Below are 27,938 nucleotides of genomic sequence, written 5' to 3'. Positions count from 1 at the left end.
TCCCCTTTTCCCTCCAAGCTAGCGTGTAGAAGTGACTTGAACTCGACGCAGGCGGATATTGCGAACCAAGACAGGCGTTTGTTGCTCTCTCTTTTCTAGCTCTAGCTGTCTCTGCAAAGCGGGCGCCGGCGGAGCAATGGAAGCGAAGGCGTTTCTGCGGGCATCGTGCTTTTGCCGTCTGCGGACAGCGGCGGCGGCGAGAGCTACACCAGGCGGGCTCTGGTGCCGCCGCCGCTTCACCCCTTCGGCGCCCGGGGCTGTGGGGTCTCGTCCCGCCACGGGCCCTGGAGCCCTCAGCCCTTTCGACCGGCAGATGAAGAGGAAGCAAAAGAATTGGGCAGCCGGGCAGCTTCATGCGGAACGCTGCGAGTATCTGCGGGAAGAGGTTAGAGGCGAAGGGAGAGTGAAGAGGGCAGGGCGTGAGAGAGCGAGAGAAAGAAAGAAGCATACCTGTTCCCGGGAGTCCAGGAGCTTCAGCAAGCGAGCTGAATTTGTATTAGTGTGGTCCAGGGGGATTCAAAAATCTCTGAATGTAGTGGTACTGAGGTCAAAAGGTTGAGGAACCCCTGCTTTAGTAGATCAAAAGTTTTTGACATTTCATGCACATCTCATTCACCAAAGGAAAGGCAACATCAAATGACCTTTGAATCTAAACCCAGCCATTTATTTAATTAACTTTATAAGGGTGATTAACCAATACAAGCAAACTTGTTATTCAAATATTCAAAATGTCCCCAAACAAAGTCGAACAATGTCAGAATAGTTAAGCCACAAAAAAGACTAAAAGACAGTATGTCATACTGTCTTTTAGTCTTTTTTGTGGCTTAACTATTCTGACATTGTCGACTTGGTTTGGGACATTTTGAATATTTGAATAACAATTTTCTTGTATTGGTTAATCACCCTTATAAAGTTAATTAAATAAATGGCTGGGGTTAGATTCAAGGTCATTTTGATGTTGCCTTTCCTTTGGTGAATGAGATGTGCATGAAATGTCAAAACTTTTGATCTACTAAAGCAGGGGTTCCCAACCTTTTGGACCTCAGGGACCACTACATTCATAATTTTGAATCCCCCTGGACCACACTAATACAAATTCAGCTCGCTTGCTGAAGCTCCTGGACTCCCGGGAACAGGATGCATTCTTTCTTTCTCTCGCTCTCTCACACTTTCTCTCTCCCCACCCTCTCTCTCCCTCTTTTGCTCCCTATCCACCTCTCTCTCTCCCTTTTTATCTCTTTCATCTTCTCTCATCTCTCTCCTCTTTCTCTCACTCTCATCGCTTTCTCATCTCTAATCTCTCCCTATCTCTTACTTTCCCTCTCTTTTTCTCATCTCTATCCCCCTCTCTCATTCTTTCTGTCTCTCTCATCTTTCTCCCTCTATGTGTGTCTCTTATCTGTCTCTCTCTGACATATATATCTTTCTCGCCCTATCTTTCTTCCCCCTCTCTTTCTCTTATCTTTTTTCTCCCCCTCTCTCTCTGACATTCTCACCCCTCCCTCTCACCCCTCTCTCCCTCCCTCTCTCATCTCTCCCACTCTTTATCTCCCCCTCTCTTTTTCTCTCGTCTCTCTCTCCCCCTCTGTCTTTTCTCTCTCCCAGTCTCCCCCTCTATCTTTATTTCTCTTCTCCCTCTATCTTTCTCTGTCCTCGTCTCTTTCTGTCTCCCATCTCTTGCTTTATCTCTCTCTTTCTCTTACTCTCTCTCATCTCTCCCCCCCCCCTCCATTCTGATTCTCCGGCGGTCTCTGGGTTTCACGGGTGCTCCTTCAGCCTATGTTTGTGCTGGATGCTTCACTCCCACTCTGGAATTTGGAGCAAATATCTGTCCTCTACTGTTCCCTTCTCAAGCCAGGCCAGGAGTGATTGGGAGGGGAAGGCAAACCCACTGATGGGTTCAGCCGATAGAAAACCAAACCAGGGGGAAGAACAAGCTGCAGGTTGCCAACACTCATTGCTTCAGCCCACTTGTGCCTCTCCCTCCCTGGACCATTATATCATTCTGCCTGGCAAGGGCTGTGCTGCAGAGTTGCAAGTTTCATGTAACTCCCTCTATGTCAGAAATTTCCAACCCCACCTTGACCTGCCTGGCCATTCCCATATTCCAGAACTGTAGTCACAGGACTGACTATTAGTCATCTCAGAGCAGTTCCTCCACCCAGGTGCACTGCAGACCACCAACATTTTCTCATGGAACAACAATGGTCTGCAGACCACCAGTTGGTAACCTCTGTGCTAAAGTAACTCTTTAGTTTTGTGTACCCTTAAAATGAAAACAAAAACTCAAAAGCAGCCAGTGTCCTAGACTGGTAGTCTTTGACTTACAAGCATTTGTTTAATGACCATTCAAAGTTACAAAGGTATTGAAAAAAGTGATATATGAAATGACCAGATTACCATTCCCAAAGTCATGTGATTAAAATTCAGGAGCTTGGCAACTGCCATGTGTTTATGATTCATTTAACAACCAAGGTAAAATAGTGAAATTTGTCACAACTCAACTGCCTTGGTTAGCAACAGAAAGACTGGTCCCCATTGTAGACATAAAGCAAGAATTACTTATGGTTGGTTAAGGCACCAAACTAGAAACCTGGAGACTGATTTCTATTGCTGTCTCAGGCACAAGGCCAGCTGGCTAACTTTGGGCCATTCATTCGTGCTTGGCTCTAGGAAAGAAGCAAAGGCAAACCACTTCTGAAAAGCCTTGCCAAGAAAACTACAAGTAATTGCCATGAATCAACACTAACTCAAAGTATCAATCACACTAAAAAACACACAATGCCACAAAAACAAAATGAAAGATACCTTAAAATTAATAAGCCTGATACCAAAAATGTTTATAAATTTGCATTTTGATTAGATGCCACAATTTGTTCATCCTTTGTAGGTTGTTGAGTAAATTGCTATCAGATTATTCACAAAATTCATGATGTACAATTAAACAAAACTGCTGGTGTGAATTCATGCAACATAATAAGTACACGATGAGTATCAAACATTTTTCCCCCCATAAGGAATAATGTAGTGAGTCACAAGTGGTCAACACCAACATGTTCTAGCTTGTGTGTTGAATACCAAACAAACGAAGAGTACTAGAAGAATATTTTAAGTTTCAAAATGCATTGTGTACCAAATTTGATGAATTTCAAAGCAGTTGAATATCAAGGTACCACTGTACATGTACTGTGGACTCTTTCTATTGTATTAGAATTATCAGAACAAGGATGCAAACCTTTTTTGGACAACGTGATGGCAGCAAAGAATAACAAATATTAGCTCTAGTGGTCATCTTGATTATTACAGTGTACATCTAGTAGCACTAATGCTGTGACTTGGCCCAAAGTTTGAATTCTTTAATAGTTTCAAATTTTCCCCCAAATCCTATGCCAAATATTAAGATTGCAAAAAAAACCAAAAAGCAAAATAGAATAACAAATTTGCAAAGGACCCTGGAGGTCATCTAGTCCCATCCTCTGCTCGAGCAGGAAATCCTATAATATACTAACAAACACTGTCCAGTTTCCTGTTGAAAGCCTCCATTGTCTTTCTTCTAATAGACTTTTTTTTCTGTATTTTAGGTTGGTGGTAGGATGGCTGATCGTGTCTTTGACATAGCCAGGTAAGAGTTTATCTTGTATTTTTTTTCTACAAAATGAGGTGCCTTACCTGTATAATATAAATTTTATTTATATGCATAATGTAAAATTATTCTATTTTGTTTGTTAATTTAACTTCTTTACATTTTATCTTGTCAGTATTGAAAAATGAGGACAAGGGCATTCTGATCTATGAAGCAGATGTGACTAGGTTGCTCTGTCTTTTTCTGAACAGAAGACTGGTCAGATGTCTCTCACCCAACTTGAAGCCCTGTCCTTTAAATGGCAGACAGGTCTATTTGCAGATATGGGAACAGGAGAAAAGAAATTGTGAACTCTTCAATATTGTAACTTGTTGCGTATACTCTAAGATTTTTTATTAATATTGCTTCTTCATTGCTTATTTGACCCCTATGACAATCATTAAGTGTTGTACCACATGATTCTTGACAAATGTATATTTTATTTTATGTACGTTGAGAGCATATGCACCAAGACAAATTCCTTGTGTGTCCAATCACACTTGGCCAATAAAAATTCTATTCTATTCTATTATCTATAATCTTGAAGTATTGTGACCTATAGTGCAATCAGAGCTGTCTGTAAGATAAAAAGATTCTGATTAAACAAACCGCATACAGCACATACATGTGCTGTTTCAAGCCTGCATTGTAAATATTAAGGCAATGTTTTAAAATTATGTGAAATTCTAGGATAATCAGCTCATTTGAGTCAACCGGATGTGGATTTGAGGTGCTTTTCCTGTACAAAGGGGCACACTTTGGTTACCACTCTCAGAACATGGTCTTCTTGACACAGCATTGTAGAAGTGAATCATGCCCCTATCAAAAGAGCCTTCTCTGTGGCGGCCCCGACCCTCTGGAATCAGCTCCCCCCGGAGATTAGAATTGCCCCCACCCTCCTCGCCTTTCGTAAGCTCCTTAAAACCCACCTCTGTCATCAGGCATGGGAGAACTGAGATATTCCTTCTCCCTATGCCTTTACAATTTATGTATGGTATGTTTGTGTGTATGTTTGGTTTTATAATAAGGGTTTTTAGTTGTTTTAGTATTGGATTGTTACATGCTGTTTTTATCATTATTGTTCGCCGCCCTGAGTCTACGGAGAGGGGTGGCATACAAATCCAATAAATAAATTATTATTATTATTATTTATTGGGGGGGATTAGATCTCTATTATTATTATTAATAATAATAATAATAATAGAGATCTAATCCCCCCCCCCCCCCCCCAAAAAAAAATTGATGCTCTTGAAGCTCAAAAGAACTGGAAAACCATTGCTGGGGTATTTGATTGAAGTAACCAAAGGTACAGTCAGTGATTAAAACCTCACATCCCCTTTCCTATAAAAATAGTGTTGGCTCAGGCTGTTGAGTGGAGTCATGACAAGATATGCTTCTGTCTGTGTTTCTATTTAATTGGAATCTCTGTCTATTCATACAACTTAGATCAGGAATCGGCAACCTGCAGCTGTGCAGCTGCATGTGACTCTTTTATCCTTCTCCTGAAGCTCTCTGTTGGTCAGCTCTACAATTTTTAGGACTTTCAGTTAGGACAAGTAGAGGAAAAAGGACATGCTAGGAGGAAACTCTATGGTGTGGGAACTGGACTTCTGGTTGGCTCCAGAAACCGGACTTCTGGTTGGCTCCAGAATCGGAACATGGGATTTCCGGTTAGGACCTTTATGGTTCTGAGTATTTAAGGTTGCCAACTCCTGACTTAGATGAAGCTCAGATCTCACTCTAAATACTACTCATTGTTCTCACCCTGCATCTCAAACAGAACTGGGTGAGACTGAAACCTCCAGCTACATACCACATTTGGTTTTGGGATTCTGGAAACCGTCACCAAACAAAAGTTGGGAAATTTCCTCACACTTCTCAACCTAGGAAACATAACCATAGTATAAGCCCTAAAATACGCTTAATATAGTTTTAGAGGGAATTTAAAATTTCGTAATAATCCTAAAAGCAGAAAAGTTTTCTGCAGTGAAAGAAGCATTCCGTTTTCCGTTTATTGCAGCTATCAGATTAAACTATATAACAGCCTCTTCAAGGAGGCAATACTGTACATCTTTGAAATTTAGGCTAAAGTAGATGATTGATTTGCAGTTTTGCACCTTAATCCTATTCTATTTTTCATTCTTAAGGACATTTCCCCTTGCCTTGGACCTTGGGTGTGGGCGAAGCTACATTGCTCAGCATTTAAACAAGGTATTACGCTTTTCTTTTCTTTTCCAGTTTGGTTTTATTCGTGCAGTACAACCTGTTACATTGTGCTTTGCTTAATAAATAACAATATTCTCTTCTACTGAACTTACACTTGACTGATTTGCACAATACATCAAAATAATAAACCATGGGTTATAAACCAGAATGCTTGGGTTTTTACAACGCATGAAGCTGCAGCTAGACAGATCACATTATGTCTTAATATATTGTAGGAATCTGCTTAGCCTTGTAAATTTGAATTAGACAATGAACTAAGCAATCGGCCAAGCCTTTGTTGCATGCTCAAAATAAGATGTAACAAATGTCACTCCTGTTTAATTATTTTAAACACTTATAGTCTCAGCTTTTTGATATACTGTATGGTCACAAAGAAGTATGCCTCATTGGTTCAGTTGAATTTTTAAGTAATTATGTAGAAGATTGGAATTAATTGTCATTTAGAATATGTGGGGTTTTCTGGGACAGGCAGAGAATCCTAATTGTGTTTCCTTTTCTATGTCTGATCAGAAGCCTCTTTCAGCTAATTAAAATGGCTTTCCTCAGATAAAGAAACAGAGGTCTGTAGTTTCAAGTATGTTTTGATTCCCCAAATACCTGCTTTTCCAAAATGTTTTTGCATACTTTTAGACTAGTGACTGTAGTTCCATAGATCAATTATTTAAAATATAATCTTCTAGAAGTATTATTTTAATAAAATAACAAACACAAATAAATAGTTTAATTGTGCATATATACAATATTTAGTGAAGAAACACCCTTATCACATACAACATGCTACTCTCATTTTTCTTCTGGTTAGTCAAACAAACTTAACTAAGTTTCCTAAATAAAACCAATAAAATAATTGTAAATTATTGACCATCTATTTTTCTTTCAGGATGTTGTTGAAAGGCTTTTTCAATCAGATGTCGCTGAAAATGCTCTGGTAAGATTTGCATACTGTTTGTCAGATATTAACTTGTGCTACTGAAAAGTGGAATTTTCTTAACTGGAGTCCTAAATTGTTTTTCTTCTAATCCGATTTAGAAGAACACAATAGATTCAGAAATTCCAAGAGTCAATATCATAGCGGATGAAGAATTTCTTCCTTTCAAAGAAAACACATTTAATCTTGTTGTCAGCAGTCTGAGGTAATTAACAATTGAATTAATGTAGACCAAAACATTTATAATGAGAATAGTGATTTTTGTAATTGGATGCCTTAGGTTCTAAAACTGTTCTTGAGGTTGCAGTTTTGTGTGTTAGTATAATATCTGTCAAGCACCAGGGAAATCAAGAGATTTGGGCCGTTGAAATGGGTGTAAACCCTCAACAAGAATCTGAACTATTAATGGTCAAAGAAAATAAGGAGGGGTTAGGAAGGAATTCAAGGTAGGTGGAACTTAGATCTCTTGTGTGGGTGCAGGTACTCATGTCACGTTTGATCCCTTCCTTGGGCTCAGCCTGGTCATCTTATACAATATCACGTCTGCTACAAGAACAAGCTAGGCGAGTGTAATTTATAATTGAGAAGCCAGAATATGAAGAAAATGGACTTTATTACATGTATTCCTGCAACCTTTCCAGAACACTGTTTTAGGAAGTGTGGTGTGTTAACTGCAATTTTAAAAAATGAGGAAACTTTGAATACTAGTCTCTACATCATTATGCATTTAAGTTAAAGGGATCCAAGATGTTGTCTATTTTCAATTTGCACAGTATAGTGAAACTGAAATTTTGGGTAAAACGCACAGCAGAAATGCCGCATGTGTTTATGATACTTAAGGTCATTCTCTTAGTACAGTGGTTCTCACCCTTTCTAATGCCACGACCCCTTAACACAGTTCCTCATGTTGTAATGACCCCCAACCATAAGCCTAGCCCCAATTCTCCCAACTGAGCTTTAAGCTAGTTAGCAGGAAGGTCAGAGGGACAACCCCACTGTAAACGCCTGATTGGTCAGATTGTAAAAATATATTCCAAGGCGCCAGAATAGAAGCTTTAGTTCCTAACACCATGGGAAATTTGTCTTTTCCCATGGTCTTAGGCGACCCCTGGGAAACGGTCATTCGACCCTCAAAGGAGTCCCGACCCCCAGGTTGAGAACTACTGTCTTAGTATGTTATGTAAATGCAGTACGTTATGTAAATGCAGCTCTGATGTGGTATATTTTCTTGTGCCAATATACCAATCTGAGTTTGTCATCTAAAATTTATACTGGTGAGAGAGGGTTTTTTGTCTTTTATTAACTTGCTTTCTATTGTAATTACTTTTTAGTTTGCATTGGGTCAATGATCTTCCCAAAGCCTTGCATGAAGTAAGTACACCTGTCCCTTCCCTATAAAGTATTGATATAGTGGAGACAATAACACTTCATCCTAACTCTCATTTTAGCACCTTGCTTGCGCTCAGAAGCTAAGCTGGTTCAGGCCCAGTTAGTTCTGTGATGAGAGAGGGACAAGAAGACTGGGTACTAGACTGAGACGTTGAAATGGCATCCCAGAAGGTGGCAGTAATAAGCTGCAGTCTTACAGTTGCCAAGGAAACTACATCAGTGTATTCCTAAAGCAACAACAAAATAGTCAAAGCAAGCATCCTAAACTCAGCAAGAATTGTGTATGGCTAATAGCTGTTGAGTGTGTATTGACAGAAGCAAATCGAAAAAGGGTGGAGTAAAGTAGCCTCATTGAGCTTATTTCCAACAGAAATCAGGTTGACCTATAATACCCCAATACAGTAGTACCTCTAGATACGAGCTGCTCCACATGCGAGTATTCCAAGTTACGAGTCGAGACGCGAGCAAAATTTCTGTTCGACACGCGAGCTCAAATTCGGGATACGAGCTGAGCTTCCACTAGGTGGCGCAAGAATTCCTTGCTTCCGGTTATCTCGGCGCGAAAAACAAAGTCTAAAGGCATTTGTTCGAGATGTGAGTTGATCGACATATGAGCTCGGGTCTGGAACGAATTAAACTCGTATGTCAAGGTACCACTGTACAGTTCTTACTTTCTATACACATAGTCCTTGACTTACGACTACAATTGGGATCAGAATTTCAGTTACTAAGCAAAGCAGTCGTTAAGCAACTAATCATGTGTTCCAATCTGATTTTACAACCATTTTTGTTAAGCAAATCACTGCAGTTGTTAAACGAATCACATGGTTGCTGAGTGAATCAAGTAGTCATTACGCAAATCCGGCTTCCCCAATTGAATTTGCTTGTTGGATCCGACTGGAAAGGTTGCAAATTGTGGTTACCTGACCACAAGACACTGCAACCCTCATAAATTCAAGCCGGTTGTCGAGCATCCAAATTGCAATCTCATGACCATAAGTGTAGTATGGCAGTTGTAACTTCAAGGACAGCTTGTAGGTCACTTTTTCAAGGTTGTCATTTCAAACAAACAGTCATAAGTCAAGGACTGCCTGCAAATTCAGTCTACCTGTAATGTACTCACCTACTCACAGTTAATACCGCAAAGTGGATAAAGTTCACTCCAGGGCAGAATTTGGTAATTCGTAACCTACATGTAACCATAGTCACTCCATGCAACCCAGATGGCCCACATTCTTTTATTTGCTACCAATTAATTACCAGATGGGAAGGAAAAGATTGCTCTTCTGACAGCTTACTAGCAGCAGCAGCAGCAACAACAGAAGTGCATTTTTTTTACTCCTTTCTTACTCTCCCATCCTGTCTCAAGGTTTGTGCTTTTTCCCTGTATAATAATAACATTGGAGCTTTGTTGGCGCAGTGGTTAGAAAACAATATTGCAGGCTGACTCTGCCTACTTCCAACAGTTCGATCCTGCTTTCCATCCTTCCAGGGTCAGTAAAATGAGGACTCTGATTGTTGGCAGCAGTATGGTGATGTTGCAAACTCTTCAGAGAGTCTTGTAAAACCTCGTGGAGCATTATATAAGTCCTAAGTGCTTTTTGCTGTTGCTACTAGAAAACCTTGGCTGAAGTGAGAGACATGAGGAGTCCCAACCAGATATTTATTCCTCATTTGAAAAAGAGCCTGCTGTCTGTTTTCGGGGACACCTCTTTTTGCATGCGTATATATGTGTGTGTGTATTATTGATACATGGCCCTGACTTATAGCTTCTTCTACATGTAATTTTCAGAGCCAAAAATATTGCTCATTTCTGAATCCACATGTTTGAGGGCAATTCACTGCTGAACTTATTCCATATGTGGCTGTGGGTCTTACCTCCCAAGGACAATTCCATCTGTCCGTCCATTACCCTAGGGGGAGAATCACAGGCCCCCTCAGAGAAGGTTCGCAACTTGGGCGTCCTCCTCGGCCCACAGCTCACATTAGAGAAACATCTTTCAGCTGTGGCGAGGGGGGCGTTTGCCCAGGTTCGCCTTGTGCACCAGTTGCGACCCTACTTGGACCGGGAGTCACTGCTCACAGTCACTCATGCCCTCATCACCTCGAAACTCGATTACTGTAATGCTCTCTACATGGGGCTACCTTTGAAAAATGTTCGGAAACTTCAGATCGTGCAGAATGCAGCTGCGAGAGCAGTCATGGGCTTTCCCAAATATGCCCATGTTACACCAACACTCCGCCGTCTGCATTGGTTGCTGATCAGTTTCCGATCACAATTCAAAGTGTTGCTTATGACCTATAAAGCCCTTCATGGCACCGGACCAGATTATCTCAGGGACCGCCTTCTGCTGCACGAATCCCAGCGACCAGTTAGGTCCCACAGAGTGGATCTTCTCCGGGTCCCGTCAACTAAAGAATGTCGCTTGGCGGGACCCAGGTGAAGAGCCTTCTCTGTGGCGGCCCCGGCCCTCTGGAACCAACTCCCCCCAGAGATTAGAATTGCCCCCACCCTCCTTGCCTTTCGTAAGCTGCTTAAAACCCACCTCTGCCATCAGGCATGGGGGAATTGAGACCCTCTTCCCCCTAGGCCTTTACAATTCTATGCATGGTATGTATGTATGTATGTTTGGTTTTTTATATTAATGGGTTTTTAATTGTTTCTAACATCAGACTACTATTGTACACTGCTTTATTGTTGCTGTTAGCCGCCCCGAGTCTCCAGAGAGGGGCGGTATACAAATCAAATCAAATCAAATCAAATCAAATAAATAAATAAATAAAATACTTTTTCATAACAATTAAGATATGTTAATTTGGATCCCTACATCAAACTAGATGGCCCTTCCCAATTCTATCAATTTCTGTAAATGCACTGGTTAAATATTTCATGGGTTATATGTCCAATGCGATTTTGAGGAATTTAAAAATGTAGTTCCAAATATTTAAATGGCATGCTGCATTACAGTGAGATTGGTGGAGTTTACTCTGAAGTAAGACCTTACCATCCAAATGTAGGTAAGGATATCTTAGATCTTTGTTAATGACTGGTTTAATTATGATTTATTTTAGGTACACAGAGTCCTTAAACCTGATGGAGTATTTATTGGTTCTATGTTTGGGGGAGACACTCTCTTTGAGCTTCGCTGTTCTTTGCAACTAGCAGAACTAGAAAGAGAAGGTGGATTTTCGCCACACGTGTCTCCTTTTACAGCTGTGAGTGACCTAGGACATCTACTGGGAAGAGCTGGCTTCAACACACTGACAGTGGTAATTATCCATTACAAGAAAGGAGCATTCCGTAAAACTACAATAGATGTTAATCACTACTTGCTTTGACTGAAAGAAATCTTTTTAGTTGTAATACCATGATGATGAGCCTATTGCATCCGTGCCACAGGTGGCATGTGGAGCCATATCGGTAAGCACACAAGCCTTGCCCTAGCTCAGCTCCAGCACGCATGTACATGCTGGTCAGCTGATTTTTAGCTTGTGTGATTTTTAGCTTGCGTGGAGGCTCTGGGAATGCTTCTGGGGGACGGGGAAGGCAGTCTTCACCCTTCCCAGACACCAGGGAAGTCTCTGGAGCCTGGGGAGGGCAAAAAACAGGCCTCCCGGGCCTACTGGAAGTTGGGAAATGGGGGATTGGTGAGGGGGCCATGCATGGATGCGCAGGAGGCAGGACAGCATGGGGAGAATCGTGCATACATGTGTAGAGGGACAGGGCGCATGGGGGCATTGAATTATGGGTGTCTGGGCATGCGCATATGCGCAATACCTTGCAAGTGCTTTCAGCACCCGAGGGAAAAAAGGTTCACCATCACTGTTGTAATATATAGCTTATGCCAAGCAAATATAAGAACTATTTATTTATTTTTATTTATTCGATTTTTATGCCGCCCTTCTCCTTAGACTCAGGGTGGCTTACAACATGTTAGCAATAGCAATTTTTAACAGAGCCAGCCTATTGCCCCCATAATCCAGGTCCTCATTTTACCCACCTCGGAAGGATGGAAAGCTGAGTCAACCTTGAGCCGGCGATGAGATTTGAACCGCTGACCTACAGATCTACAGTCAGTTTCAGTGGCCTGCAGTACAGCACTCTACCTGCTGCGCCACCCTGGCTTTCTCTATTTTTTTAATTAATATTTTTATTGATTTTTATAATATAAAACGCACACACAGCATATAACATATAACATGTACTCAGTGATCCCACCACCAGACAATCAATCACACCCCACCACCAGTTGGGGGTATTTCTTGTATAAATCATTTAAACCCAAGAGTGAAATATTTCTTCACATGTTATAGAGTGATTCCAACTTGTTTCTTATAGCTTGGTCTCGGATCCTACTCGCCATATATCGTCTTACCTTGTCCCATCGCCCCATCAGCTGTTGCAAATCAGTTTCATTAATCAAATTCATCTTTCTATCCATAATCTCGAATTGAATGTGGTCCACCATATACCTATACCAATTTTGCATTGTCCATTTTGTTGCATCTTTCCACCCCAAGACTATTACCGCCTGAGCGCTTTATATCGCTGCTTGTTTTATTTCTCTGTATTCTCCCATCTCACTACTTTTTACTAATGCTGCCATTTCCTTAGTAATCGTCCATCTTATATTTAATATCCTATTAATATCCTCTTGCACTTTTTGCCAAAAGTTCTGCACCACTGGGCATTCCCAGAGCATATGCATAAACACTCCTTAGCATATGCATAAACACTCCTTATCTACCTCACCCATGCCAACAGATGCCTTTAACGTTCTGCTGAAAGTGTGCAAGTTGAATGGGTGTGTAATACCACTTATGTAATATTTTCCTTCTCATTTCCCTAACTCTTGTAGTCTTGATTTTCCTTATATTCTCTACTGTATTTTCCATCTCTTGCACCTCTACTTGTATCTCATTTTGCCACCATTTAGTCAATCCTTGGATCACATCCCTGTCTGACTTCACTAACATCTTATATATACTGTATTGCTTGTTTCCGCCTTAGTACCCTCAGTTTTTTCTCTTATTATTTTCTCCAACTCTATCTCCTCCCTAAATAGTGCTTCTTTATTCTCCCTTTCATTCAGATATTTACATATTGCATTTATTTGTAGCCATCTTTCCTTACCCAACCACCATTCTATACAATTTCTATTTAGCCTCCCATCCTTCTCATATAACTGTTCTATCTTAGTTGTCCCTGTTGCCTTCAACTCTCCTATACCCCTATTTAAATTTATTTCATTATCTTTATTTATTACATAAATCGATGACAGTTTTGATTTATATAATCCTATTTTCCCCTGCCATTTTTTCCAAATTTCCATAGTCCCTTTCATTAGTTTATTTAAGTTGCTCCTATTCCACTTTATACAGATTAATTCTCTATTCTTCATCCCATTTATTGTTTTTCCAGTTTCACCCACTTATTCTCAAATAATTGCAACTCCATTAATCTTTCAATTTGAAATGCTTCCCTATACAGCTCCAAACAAGGGACTCCCCATCCACCCTCTTTTTCGTTCGCTATTAACCACAGTTTTCTTGTTTTTGGTCTCTTATCTTCTTCAACCCAGTAATTAAGGTTTTTTGTCCCACTCTCTAAACTTGGATGCTGATAGCCCCCCCCTCCCCCGGCAGTACCTGAAACAGATACATCATTTTGGGAATTATCATTTTCAAGGCTCTTATTTTAGAGATTCTCCTTAGCTTTTTCTCTTTCCAGCTCTTCATCTGTTTCAACATTTTCCTCCATATTAATCTATAATTCACCTCCTCAATTTTCGCTGGATTTCTCCATAACCAAATTCCCAGATATTTAATTTTCTTTAGTCCTAACTTCAACCCTGATTCTTTCCTGATTTCCATCTGCTCTCTCGGACCTATATTTAAACACATAATCTCTGATTTTTCCATATTGACCGACAATCCTGATTCCTGTTTAAACTTTTGTAGAATATTTCTTATACCTTTAATCATCTCCATCGGGGTCTGGGTCAATATAATCAATATAATATAACCCTGGCTTTCTCTAGCCTAGACCATGAACTGGAAACAATATAAAAGTAGCCCTTCACTTACAATCATAATTAGCCCAAAATTTCTGTTCTTAAATGAGACATTTGTTCAGTGGAATTTTACCCCATTTTGTGATGTTTCTTGCTTATTTGACCCCTATGACAATCATTAAGTGTTGTACCACATGATTCTTGACAAATGTATCTTTTTATTTTATGTACGCTGAGAGCATATGCACCAAAACAAATTCCTTCTGTGTCCAATCACACTTGGCCAATAAAATTCTATTCTATTCTGTTCTATTCTATTAAGTGAATCACTGCAGTTGTTAATAACATGGTTAATATATGGTTATTACACACCATGGTTATGTTAAGTGTATCTGGCTTCCCCATTAATTTTTGTATGTCAGAAAATCACAAAAGACGATCGCGTGATCCCCTGGGACATTGCAACCATTATAAATTTGACTGTTTAGTTGCCAAGAATTTGAATGTTGATCACATGACCACAAGGATGCTGCAACAGTCATAAGTGTGAAAAACGATCAGAAGTCACTTTTTTCAGTGGTGTCGTAACCTTGAACTGTCACTAAATGAACTGTTCTAAGTCGAGGACTACCTGCACTTAACTGGGGCAACTGATCTATAGAGAGTTGGCTGAACTTCAGTGTGGATGTCTGATAGGCTTCTCCATGGATCTAGATCCGAGGGAGAAGAGTTTTCCCTGCTGAAGTCTCCTGGACTTTAGCAGAAAAGTATAAAGTTCCCGAAAGATGCTGAAAATTAACGAAGGACTTCAAAGTCTCACATTGTTCAAGGTTCCCTATCCTGTTCATTTAACCAAAATAGTTGAATGGCTCCTTGTTGTGGCCCGCCCATGTCTGTACAGCTGGTCATGAATCCAGAAGACCAGTAGATGATTGTGGCACGGCCACATCTGGCACCTGTAGCCGATAGTGAGGAGGCTGGGTGCTAGACACTGAAAGCCAACCAGGGCCTTCTGCATCTCATCAGTTTGGGCTGAGTGACTCAGAAGAGGAGGATGCTCTGGTTGATGCTAGGACATGCAGGGTAGCTAGCAGGCATGACTGGAACTATAGGAGGAGGTCTGGTAAGTAGAGCTGCAGGCTAATTGGCCATTCCCTGAGGCTATTTAAGGCATAAGAACATAATGTCACTTGCTGGATACAACATGGTTGATTCACTATACTATATCATGTTCTGATTTTCCTGCTTTCTGAACTCTGGATTATCGCTCTGAAAATGATTAGTACCGGGCTGCTGGCCAACTTCTGTGAATTTTGATAACTGCTGAGTTAATTGCCTATTTACTTTGGGGATTTGATATTGGGCCAGCTCTTAAGAAGAGAAAGTAACATTTTGACTTATTGAGAAAGCAGCCTTTCTGTTTTGTATAAACTTTCTATCTAATCATCTTTTGGGGATTGAAAGAAACCAGGGAAGGGGATGATTTGCAGCAACACATTTCAATAAGCCATGGTTTGTCAAATAAATTACATTGTCTAAATTTATACGCAACATCAAATCCCAGTCTTTGATTTACCAACCATAGTAGCCAATCAAACCATGACAAGGCTTAGTGTGATATACAAGCCCAGCATTTCTCCTTAGGTTTCTGTTTAACTAGCTTGCTGGATACTACTCTTTCTATAACCTGGAATAAAACTACCATTTGTTAGGGGTTGCTGTACTTTTTTTTCTTATCCATACAGATTATTCTTCCATCACTGCAATGTTAGCATTTTATTGATAAGTGCTATTCCAGTTCAATTTTAAAAAGTATTCTACAATGTGCAGCAATATGTAGAATGGAAAAAGCATAATTAGCAATATTGGGTTTGATCTCACTTATTTACAGTATTTCTAAGTTCCCATTTTTAGAGTTAATGTGGTTTGTTCTGGTAATTGTAAAAAATCTGTTTACTATTTCCAGGATTCAGATGAAATTCAAGTTAATTATCCAGGAATGTTTGAAGTTATGGCTGATCTACAAGGCAAGTTCCAGGATTTTTTTAAAAAACTGAGCTACCAAAATGATTTGATTTCATTTGGAGAAATAAATTAGTGTTTATTACCTTATTATTGAACTGTGAAGTATATTGATGAGAATAATACACTCTTTCAGGAGAAATTAATGAAAAGTAATATAAATAAAGAAGTAATATACATTTCAGGACTTAGAGATGCATAATGTAATTTACCCTTGCAGTCTTCTTTTTCTTATCCTCTTAAGATTGATAGTATACAGCTCTGCATATTGTGTTTAACTTATTCAAAGTCAAAAACCTCTGTATGCAATGCTCATATTTTTAAAATAGGTGGTAAATTCTGAAATTATGCTAAAGAGGTTAATATAAAGTGGTTAAATTTGGAGGTAGGTATTATTTTGGACATCCTCCAAGTTTGGGGAGGGTTTTAAAAATGAGAATTATAGCTATTTATCTCTTAGAGGCCTTTCTCCCTGCTAACCAGCCCACATCTGGAGGGGAATGGCAAAGGACTACAACATCATTGGTACATAACCCCTGGTTCTTTTCTCCATGCATCACAGCATTGCATGTGTGCCCCCTAAATGTTGTACCCTGCAGCGCCACATCATGGCACTGTTAGCACTCCCTTCCTTCCTCTACAAACAGAATTGAAAAAAGTCTCTTCCCTCAAAAGATGCTCACCTCTGACCGAGGGTATGCCAGAGTGATTTTCTAAATAAATAAGCCATAGCAGTGACCCATACATTCCAATAGGCATTTTGTGGGTCTAAAGCAGGGCTCTCCAAACTTGACCACTTTAAGACTTGTGGACTTCAACTCCCAGAAATTCCTCAGCCAGCTTTGCTAGCTGAGGAATTATGGGAGTTGAAGTCCACAAGTCTTAAAGTGGCCATGGTTGGGGACCCCTGGTCTAAAGTATAGATTTGTTGAAGGCCAATTTGCGGGTTCCATTTAAGTGTGTGTGTATGTGTGTGTGTGTGTGTGTGTGTGTGTAATACAACAGAGCTACCACCATTCATCAAGTAGAGTAGCTTATCATTTCTGCTCAGACTTGATTCACCAGAGTAATTTTCAATCACTGAATTTTTACACCTTTTCTTCCCTTAACTTGTTTAAGGAAATGCTAGATTGCAATCTGTCTTGATTAATCTGAACATTAAAGAGAAACATAGGTTGCAGTTTTAAGCACAGTTAGCTGGAAATAAATTCCACTGAATTTAGTGGAGCTTATCTCCCAGGTGACATATAAAGCATTGTTCTGTTGTAGAAGGAAGGAATATATGTATATATTGGAAGTTTTATGCTGCAGGTGTTCTGAAGATGTTTTCACAGAAAATTGTTTACTGGGAAATCATATAAATTGTACTTTTTGTATAGGTCTTAGTTTTCACTGAGTTCATTCATCTTAGTATAAGTTTATAAGGAGATTTTTGGGCTAAAGACTACTTACTGGGGCTGCAGTCCTGCACATTAACCTTATTGTTGATGGATAAATTCGTCTTTGAGTAAGCAGAAATAACACTTGCGCTCATCTGATCCTATTCATATTGCTGAAAAAATATTCAACTGATGGTGTGTGCTGTATCTTCTTTTAAAGCCTAAAACTGTTTTTAGGTATGGGAGAAAGTAATTGCTGTTGGAACAGGAAACCTATGATACACAGAGCGACCATGTTGGCAGCTGCAGCAGTATATAAGGGTATGAGCTTTCTATTAAGCAACACAGTGGCCTCCAACCTTTCTCGTGGACTGGCATAAGTGGCGAGGGGGAGGGAGGGAGAAGGGATGGTTTCGCCCACGTGCTCCATTTTCACAAAAGCAACTTCTCACGCATGCACGCACTCACTCATCACCTCCACAACTAAGTTCCAAAAAGGTTGCCCCCCCCCCAGTGGGATTCAAATAATTTAACAACTGTTTTTTTTTTTGCCCTGGTTTTTGACTGGCTAGGTGGGCATGGCCAAGGGGCGTGACAGTGCTCGGACTCCTGCAGCACTCTTCCAGTCAAAACGATATGCGGGGGTTAATTACAAAATTTGGGCTATGTGACATCTAGATCCAGCAAGCAAGGGGTGCGAACTACACAAAAAATATGCTTTTATTTGATTATGAAGAAGTATCCCCAAAGTCAAATGTACACTAAGTATAGACTTTTAGCTACACATCTTCTCAAAAAGCATCAAATTTTGAAGCTCCAGGTAAAAAGGTTTCGTTTTAGGATGAATAACCACAGTTTGCATGTTGGAGGTTCTTAAAGGAATGCTGTGAAACTCTGTATTTTGAAGAACATTTGAGAGGAGGGGTGCCTTCTCTGCCTGAGGCTATAGAGACTTGGCACCAATCAAAACACAGTTTTGTTTTTGAAGCAACTGATCAACACTAACAGGATAAGCCTCTAGTACAGTGCTTTCCAACCTTGGCAACTTGAAGATATTTGGACTTCAACTCCCAGAATTCCCCAGCCAGCGAACGCTGACTGGGGAATTCTGGGAGTTGAAGTCCAGATATCTTCAAGTTGCCACGGTTGGGAAACACTGCTCTAGTATATGAAAATAAGAGCAAACTCCACACTCTTCTAGTACTGCTGATATTACTCGGTTTGGTAAGGAAACATTTGCAAGAAAACCATCAAGCTCAGAAAGCACCAAGGACCCCACTGTTCACCCCTGAGCTATAAATATTCTCTTCTATCAATAAACATTTTTTTGGTTAGAGGGACTCAGAGTCTGCCTTATATGAGATGGATTTCATTCATTTCATTTGCTTGTCAGAAGCTGGTTGGGAAAATCCAGGTTGTGAATATGTGACCGCAACTTGTTGCAACTGTTATAAATGCAAGTCAGTTTTCAAGTGCCCAAATTGCAATCACTGACCATGGGTTGGAGTAACAGTCATAGCTTTGAGGACAGGTTGTAAGTCACTTTGAGGCTGTCATGACTTCAAACCATTATTTTAAAAAAAACCAGTCATAAGTTCTGGACTACCTGTAAAAACATCTCGCATTCTTTTACCATACACAAATATGTAGCTTTGGATAATTTTCCTCAGTAAATCGATGAGCAAATATAACATTTTGGACTAATTTCCTTAATAGGATTTTATTTATCAGCTTTAGGATTTGTGTTGAACAAATCAGGTTTTAAGTTACATTTAGAAACAGGGTGCAGAACTATTGAAAATTCAAAAAGGTTCACAAATCTTTAAGTACCATTGAATGTACCATTCCAGCACAAATATGTAATCCACTGCAGAGGTGGGTTCCTACCGGTTTTAACGGGTTCTTTAGAACTGCTAGTAAAACAGTAATGACATCATGAGCCGGGGTAGCGCAGCAGATAGAGTGCTGTACTGCAGGCCACCGAAGCTGACTTGTAGATCTGAAGGTCAGCAGTTCAAATCTCATCACCGGCTCAAGGTTGACTCAGCCTTCCATCCTTCCAAGGTGGGTAAAATGAGGACCCGGATTGTGGGGGCAATAGCCTAGCTCTGTTAAAAAAGTGCTATTGCTAACATGTTGTAAGCCGCCCTGAGTCTAAGGAGAAGGGTGGCATAAAAATTGAATAAATAAATAAATAAATAAACAAACAAACAAACAAATAATGGAACTAGTTCTGTCAGTTCTGGTCCGTGGGTGCCACCTTCTTGGATTTTGCTTCTGTGCATATGCAGAAGTTAATTTTTGCTTCTGCACATGCACAGAAGCTATTTTTGATTCCTGAAGTCGTGTGCTTGGCGCAACCGTGAGCAAACTAGCAGCAAAGGGATGCACAACCCACCCCTGATCTACTTGCCCTAATACTAAAGAAAGAATGGAAAGCTACAGCCAGTAAAACACAATTATGATATAAAGTTGTCATTCTTTGTTGATTCTTCTCACAGTCTGCCATTGTTATCACTGTTCCATTTGGCTGGTACAACCTGTATTCAGCTCAGAGACAGGAAAGGGAGAAGAATTGGAGGGTTGGTGTAGTTCCAATGAACCCATTGCATTTCCTTGAGTTCTTTTTTGATAGTTCCTTATAATTGATAAATTTGCTGGCACAGGGAGTTGAACCAATGCATTGGAAGCACCAATCTGCCTTCAATTGGATATAAATAGCTTAATTTATAATAAATTAGGTAGGTTTCTGTTGAATTTCATGTTGCTGCAATGAAATAATTGCAAAATATTTCTCTTTATAGAATTGTATGGAAATAATGATGGGACAATACCAGCAACATTTCAAATATATTATATGATAGGATGGAAATTCCACAAATCTCAGGTGATATTTACTTTCCTTGTAATAAATAGGGTGGCTAAATAAGAGTATATACAGTGAACCCTCGAGTTTCGCGAGGGTTCCGTTCCAGGAACCCTCGCGACAGTCGATTTTTCGCGAAGTAGCGGCGCGGAAGTAAAAGCATCATCTGCGCATGCGTGATCTCTTTTTTTTTTAAAAAAAATTAAAAAAAATGGCCGCGCATGCGCAGATGGTGGGGCGACGGCAGTTCGGAGGCTGGCAATGTTTACTTTCCATGCCGGCCACCCCCCACCAGCGCCTCCGAGCTCCTCGCCGCCCGCCCGATTCGCCCCGATTCGCCCCTCTCCCCTATTCGCCCCGTTTTTTTGCCCTGCCCAAGTTGCTAGTCTTCAGTTGCTAGTCCTCAGTGAGGAAATTTATTTTTTGATCCCAGACTTCATTTTAAATCTGGTTTCTTGCACTGCCCAACCAATTTACTAGTCCTCAGTGAGGAAATTTACTTTTTGATCCCAGACTTCATTTCAAATCTGGTTTCTTGCACTGCCCAACCAATTTACTAGTCCTCAGTGAGGAAATTTACCTTTTTGATCCCAGACTTCATTTTAAATCTGGTTTCTTGCACTGCCCAACCAATTTACTAGTCCTCAGTGAGGAAATTTACCTTTTTGATCCCAGACTTCATTTTAAATCTGGTTTCTTGCACTGCCCAACCACTATGCTAGTCCTCAGTGAGGAAATTTATTTTTTGATCCCAGACTTCATTTCAAATCTGGTTTCTTGCACTGCCCAACCAATTTACTAGTCCTCAGTGAGGAAATTTACTTTTTGATCCCAGACTTCATTTTAAATCTGGTTTCTTGCACTGCCCAACCAATTTACTAGTCCTCAGTGAGGAAATTTATTTTTTGATCCCAGACTTCATTTCAAATCTGGTTTCTTGCACTGCCCAACCAATTTACTAGTCCTCAGTGAGGAAATTTACTTTTTGATCCCAGACTTCATTTTAAATCTGGTTTCTTGCACTGCCCAACCAATTTACTAGTCCTCAGTGAGGAAATTTATTTTTTGATCCCAGACTTCATTTTAAATCTGGTTTCTTGCACTGCCCAACCAATTTACTAGTCCTCAGTGAGGAAATTTACCTTTTTGATCCCAGACTTCATTTCAAATCTGGTTTCTTGCACTGCCCAACCAATTTACTAGTCCTCAGTGAGGAAATTTACTTTTTGATCCCAGACTTCATTTTAAATCTGGTTTCTTGCACTGCCCAACCAATTTACTAGTCCTCAGTGAGGAAATTTATTTTTTGATCCCAGACTTCATTTTAAATCTGGTTTCTTGCACTGCCCAACCAATTTACTAGTCCTCAGTGAGGAAATTTACTTTTTGATCCCAGACTTCATTTCAAATCTGGTTTCTTGCACTGCCCAACCAATTTACTAGTCCTCAGTGAGGAAATTTACCTTTTTGATCCCAGACTTCATTTTAAATCTGGTTTCTTGCACTGCCCAACCAATTTACTAGTCCTCAGTGAGGAAATTTACCTTTTTGATCCCAGACTTCATTTTAAATCTGGTTTCTTGCACTGCCCAACCACTATGCTAGTCCTCAGTGAGGAAATTTATTTTTTGATCCCAGACTTCATTTCAAATCTGGTTTCTTGCACTGCCCAACCAATTTACTAGTCCTCAGTGAGGAAATTTACTTTTTGATCCCAGACTTCATTTTAAATCTGGTTTCTTGCACTGCCCAACCAATTTACTAGTCCTCAGTGAGGAAATTTATTTTTTGATCCCAGACTTCATTTCAAATCTGGTTTCTTGCACTGCCCAACCAATTTACTAGTCCTCAGTGAGGAAATTTACTTTTTGATCCCAGACTTCATTTTAAATCTGGTTTCTTGCACTGCCCAACCAATTTACTAGTCCTCAGTGAGGAAATTTATTTTTTGATCCCAGACTTCATTTCAAATCTGGTTTCTTGCACTGCCCAACCAATTTACTAGTCCTCAGTGAGGAAATTTACCTTTTTGATCCCAGACTTCATTTTAAATCTGGTTTCTTGCACTGCCCAACCACTATGCTAGTCCTCAGTGAGGAAATTTATTTTTTGATCCCAGACTTCATTTTAAATCTGGTTTCTTGCACTGCCCAACCAATTTACTAGTCCTCAGTGAGGAAATTTACTTTTTGATCCCAGACTTCATTTTAAATCTGGTTTCTTGCACTGCCCAACCACTATGCTAGTCCTCAGTGAGGAAATTTATTTTTTGATCCCAGACTTCATTTCAAATCTGGTTTCTTGCACTGCCCAACCAATTTACTAGTCCTCAGTGAGGAAATTTACTTTTTGATCCCAGACTTCATTTTAAATCTGGTTTCTTGCACTGCCCAACCAATTTACTAGTCCTCAGTGAGGAAATTTATTTTTTGATCCCAGACTTCATTTCAAATCTGGTTTCTTGCACTGCCCAACCAATTTACTAGTCCTCAGTGAGGAAATTTACCTTTTTGATCCCAGACTTCATTTTAAATCTGGTTTCTTGCACTGCCCAACCACTATGCTAGTCCTCAGTGAGGAAATTTACCTTTTTGATCCCAGACTTCATTTCAAATCTGGTTTCTTGCACTGCCCAACCAAGTTGCTAGAATAAAACCCCCCAGCCCTCACCTGTGTTTGAATTTCATTCACTCACTCAGTCATTCATTCATTCTTCTCTATGCCACTCAGTCCCAACACTGTCAACCCACAAATTACCATTTCCCATCCCCTTAATGTACTGTACTGTACCTCTACCTGTACCTGTACTGTACACATTGAATAACACACTTAGTCATCCTGATAGAAATAACAAAAATATTTATTTACATTTTTACATTTTTTGGGGGGGGTTAGCATAACTAGGATAAATCGGGATCTTCTTCTATCACCATGTCTACAATGGACGCTGCAGGTGATGTTGTGGCAGACCTCTTGGTTCTCGTGACAAACATAGTTATGGGCAGTTGTTGGCGCTTTTTCTTTTCCTTGGCTAACAAGGCTCTGTATGGTGCAATGGTGTTGTCAAGGGAGGCCTTAAATTGAAAATAGCGAGTCATGTGGGGATCCCAAAGTTCCGCCATGCGTTGGAGATTTGCAGCAGCTTTGTTCATTTCTGCAAGCCGCTCCAGCGTTAGGCCAACATCTTCTTGTTCCTCACCTTGTTCAGCTCCCTCTTCCTCCTCTTCTTCACTCGCTGACCTGGTCAGCTCCTCCAGATCTTTGTCTGTCAGCGGTAGGCCATGCTCATCAAGCAAACCATTGACTTCCTCTGGTGTCATGTCAACGAAGCCTTCTCCACCCAGTGCCTGTGCCAGCTTCACAGAGTTCTGGACTGCAGCATCTTGAATTTCTTCGGGAGCAAACCCCCTGTGAGCATGCACCACCTCTGGCCACAATTTCTTCCAGCAGGCATTCATTGTCTGCGACTTCATATCCACTAAGGCACTCCGAATGTTCGTCAGACAAGATGCAATTGTGTACTGACGCCAGTAGGCCTTCAATGTGAAGTTTGCATCAGCATCCATTGCTGCCACGATGCTTGCAAGAGAATTGCGCATGTACAGTGCCTTAAATGCGCGGATAACACCTTGATCCATCGGCTGGATAAGCGATGTGGTGTTTGGTGGCAAGAATTCGACTTGCACCCCATCATGTTCATGTTCCAGGTCATCATGGCCTCCCGCATTGTCCATTAGGAGAAGCACTTTGAAATTGAGTCCTTTGCCAGCCAAATAAACCTGCACCTGTGGGATGAAGCACTGATTAAACCAGTCCCGCGTGAGGGGTTTTGTAATCCATGCTTTAGGATTATGCATCCAGTACACTGGCAATGAATTCTTGTTTCTGTTCTTGAGGGCTCTTGGATTTCGTGACCTATAGATTAGCCCTGGCTTCAGCAAAAAGCCTGCTGCATTCCCACACATGATCAAAGTCACCCGATCTTTCATGGCCTTAAAGCCAGGGGCTTTGGCTTCATCTTGCATCAAGAAAGTCCTTGAAGGCATCCTCTTCCAGAACAGGCCTGTTTCGTCCATGTTGAACACCTGTTCTGGAAGGTAGCCCCCTTCTGCAATTAGCTCTTTAAACGTGCCCTGGACAAAGTTTTCGGCTGCACCTGTATCTGCTGAGGCAGCTTCTCCGTGCAATGACACACTCTTCAGGCCATAGCGCCGTTGAAATTTCTCAAACCACCCTTTGCTTGCTGTGAATGTGGCTGGGGCTGAGGCTAAAGAAGCAGATGTTGACGGCTGGGGGTCTCCAGGGTCATCAGCGCCTTCATCTACAGAGAATGACAGGAAAGGGAGAGAGAAGTGACTTGAATGAAAGCATACAGTCCTTCCTTCCCTTCTCTCCTTCCCTCCCTCCTTCCCTCCTCCCTCCCTTCTCTCCTTCCCTCCCTCCTTCCCTCCTTCCTTCCCTCCTTCCCTCCTCCCTCCCTTCTCTCCTTCCCTCCTTCCTTCCTTCTCTCCTTCCTTCCCTCCCTCCTCCCTCCCTTCCCTCCCTCCTTCCCTCCTTCCTTCCCTCCTCCCTCCCTTCTCTCCTTCCCTCCTTCCTTCCTTCTCTCCTTCCTTCCCTCCCTCCTCCCTCCCTTCCCTCCCTCCTTCCCTCCTTCCTTCCCTCCTCCCTCCCTTCTCTCCTTCCCTCCTTCCTTCCTTCTCTCCTTCCTTCCCTCCCTCCTCCCTCCCTTCCCTCCCTCCTTCCCTCCTTCCTTCCCTCCTCCCTCCCTTCTCTCCTTCCCTCCTTCCTTCCCTCCTTCCTTCCTTCCCTCCCTCCTCCCTCCCTTCTCTCCTTCCCTCCTTCCTTCCTTCTCTCCTTCCTTCCCTCCCTCCTCCCTCCCTTCCCTCCCTCCTTCCCTCCTTCCTTCCCTCCTCCCTCCCTTCTCTCCTTCCCTCCTTCCTTCCTTCTCTCCTTCCTTCCCTCCCTCCTCCCTCCCTTCTCTCCCTCCCTCCCTCCTTCCCTTCTCTCCTTCCCTCCTTCCTTAAAAAACACTTAAATACACTTATAAAAAACACCATTCCTTACCTCGGTCTACCCCATCTGCATCTGTGTGTTCAAGACGGTTGTACAATTGCTGCGCCTTGGTTCGGATAGTGTTCGTATCCAAAGCAATGCTCTTTTTTCGGCAGTCTTCTAGCCACACAGACAAACCAGCTTCCATCTTCATAAGCCTTTTGTTTCTAGGCGTCACTACTCTTTTGGCAGCCTTGTTGAATGATATCAGAGAAGTTTGCCTTATCTTCTTCTCATCTTTCTTAATGTATCGCACAGTCGATTCGTTGAGCCCATAATGGCGACCAACCTCTACATTAGAATGTCCCGCTTTCAGCATGTCCAACAGTTCAATCTTTTCCTTGATTGTCAACATCTTCCGGGTCTTTTTAGCATCGCCTCCACTCCGGATTGAACGTTTAGGTGCCATCTTCAAAGAAGATCCAAACAGATCCAAGGCACAGATGGAAGACACAGATGCAAAGCACAGCAACTCCAAGGCAGATGGAAGACACAGATGCACAGATGGAAGACACAGATGCAAACCACAGCAACTCCAAGGCAGATGGAAGACACAGATGCACAGATGGAAGACACAGATGCAAACCACAGCAACTCCAAGGCACAGATGGAAGACACAGCTCGAAGGAACTGCTCGAAGGAACTGCTCGAAGAAACGTCTGGAAGGAACGGCTCGAAGGCTCGAAGGAACGGCTGCAAAAACTTTTGCAAAAGTTGCAAAACCGATTGCAATTGCAAAGCTGATTGCAATTGCAAAGCTGATTGGCCGAGATTTCGGCCAATCAGCAATGACGCGTGACGTCATCGGGCGGGAAAAACCAAGCAGGTTTTTTTTTTTTTTTAAATTTTTTCCGGAAAATCGCGATGTAGCGCTCGCGAGAATCGAGATGGTAACAATTGGTTTAAAATAGCGAAATAGCCCTTTCGCGATCCTTGAGGACGCGAAACTCGAGGGTTCACTGTATTTGGATTTTTAGTTGATCTTTTTATAAAAAACTAAAACTGTATTATTTTACTTAAAACTGGGTTCTTAATATTTAAAATGACAATTTGTTTCTCCCTTTCAGGCACAACCAGCACAGAGAGGTTCTGCAACAGCATCATTTGGAGATCTGAGAAAAATAAATGAACTTGTTTCAGGCAAAAAAAACCTTTGACATGAAATATAGTAATACAAATTGTACATAGCCTGTTGGATATGTAACAGTTATCATTTAACTTGAACAAACAAATGATATTATTTTCCCCAAAACTACTTTGGTGCCTAGAAAAAAAGAGGGACTATATTCCGGTTTACCCTATCAATTGCTATATTTTATTATTACCATTTGCATATTTTATATGCAAATAATACTAGTGAAATTGCCAATTTGATCTGGATACATGCAGAGAAATAATAATATGTATTTCTGTACACATATTGCCTGCTTATGTGAAAATATGAGAGGTTCAACTATTCAATAAAATAATAAATGTGTGTTTGGTTTTCTATATTAAGGGGTTTTAATTTGCTTTTAGTATTGGATTATTATTGTATATTGTCTATGATTGCTGTTAGCCGCCCCGAGTTTTCGGAGAGGGGCGGCATATCAATCCAATAAAACTTGAAACTTGAAACTAAATAAATGATGGAGAAGAGACGGCTAGTTGCTCCTATGATTCCTGGAAGGTCTAATTTTGACTGCTGCCATTCTTGTACCTTCTGTGAGATAATGTGCCCTCTGTTATCAAGTGGGCTGTTTGATGAAAGGAAAGTCATGTTATCCTGCTATGCCAGGCCACATTCTTGTAGGATCTAAAATAGTTGGCCAGGATCCCAAGGCCCATCAGTGAAGACTTTAGATGAAATGTGATGGTATGCAGTAGGTATACGCTAAGAATAAAGGAATGGTCGGTTTCTATTTGGATATCCCATAGGTTACTATTACAAGCCACAATGACATCACATGCATTATGCTATCATTAGAGAAATGTATAATTGCACAATGACATCTTTTAACTTGAGCCACTTGTGGAATATAATGCACAGAGAGACATTTACACACCTGGCCACCCTGGTGACATTCAAATGCCAACCAAAATAACAAAGGTCCAAATGTATGTATGCTGACTTGTAGCAAAATTATCCAAAGATCTACTATTATTTCTTTTTCTAGTTTTTGCATTTGTTAAAACTTTTGTTTTTCCCCAATAAAAATCACTAACCACAATAGTTTGATTGTAATATTATGACTTCAGTGATTTTGCAGATCTGCTACACTTTATTCCTCCTACTGCATATATGTCAGGGGTCGACAAAGTTGTTCAGAATCTAGGAGCCAGCCAAAAAATTTAGGAGCCAGAATTTTTTTTAAGCAAACTTGGTTTTTAATTTAACAAAAAAAACATTACAAACGTTATAAACAACATTTTACTTTTAAATGCAATATCGCAATGGAGT

The 27,938-nt window shown here is 40.8% G+C and overlaps 3 protein-coding genes across 5 annotated transcripts in view; 1 reads left to right on the top strand and 2 right to left on the bottom strand.

Annotated features, from left to right (window-relative positions):
• The window catches only part of ESF1 (ESF1 nucleolar pre-rRNA processing protein homolog), a 112,889-nt gene that overhangs the window by 60,409 nt on the left and 24,542 nt on the right, over positions 1-27,938 (bottom strand). The gene's annotated exons all lie outside the window — the stretch shown is intronic.
• NDUFAF5 (NADH:ubiquinone oxidoreductase complex assembly factor 5) lies at positions 51-27,708 on the top strand. Of its 2 annotated transcripts, XM_070732627.1 has the most exons (11): positions 51-385; positions 3,582-3,622; positions 5,770-5,833; positions 6,729-6,776; positions 6,878-6,981; positions 8,108-8,147; positions 11,238-11,435; positions 16,146-16,206; positions 17,818-17,901; positions 20,385-20,467; positions 26,566-27,708. In XM_070732627.1, the coding sequence occupies exons 1-11, from the start codon at positions 137-139 to the stop codon at positions 26,653-26,655; spliced, it is 1,062 nt and encodes a 353-aa protein (XP_070588728.1). In that variant the 5' UTR covers positions 51-136; the 3' UTR covers positions 26,656-27,708. The 2 variants fall into 2 exon arrangements, with proteins under 2 accessions (XP_070588728.1, XP_070588729.1); XM_070732628.1 differs by lacking the exon at positions 11,238-11,435 and having other exon boundaries at positions 55-385; positions 26,566-26,989.
• LOC139156696 (tigger transposable element-derived protein 1-like) lies at positions 23,321-26,332 on the bottom strand. The gene is made up of 2 exons (XM_070732625.1): positions 25,511-26,332; positions 23,321-24,767 (listed from the first exon to the last, which is right to left on the bottom strand). The coding sequence occupies exons 1-2, from the start codon at positions 26,301-26,303 to the stop codon at positions 23,347-23,349; spliced, it is 2,214 nt and encodes a 737-aa protein (XP_070588726.1). The 5' UTR covers positions 26,304-26,332; the 3' UTR covers positions 23,321-23,346.

The sequence above is a fragment of the Erythrolamprus reginae genome, chromosome 1 (genome assembly GCF_031021105.1).
Source record: "Erythrolamprus reginae isolate rEryReg1 chromosome 1, rEryReg1.hap1, whole genome shotgun sequence".
NCBI lineage: Eukaryota > Metazoa > Chordata > Lepidosauria > Squamata > Dipsadidae > Erythrolamprus > Erythrolamprus reginae.
This window is presented reverse-complemented; position numbering and strand designations above follow the sequence as displayed.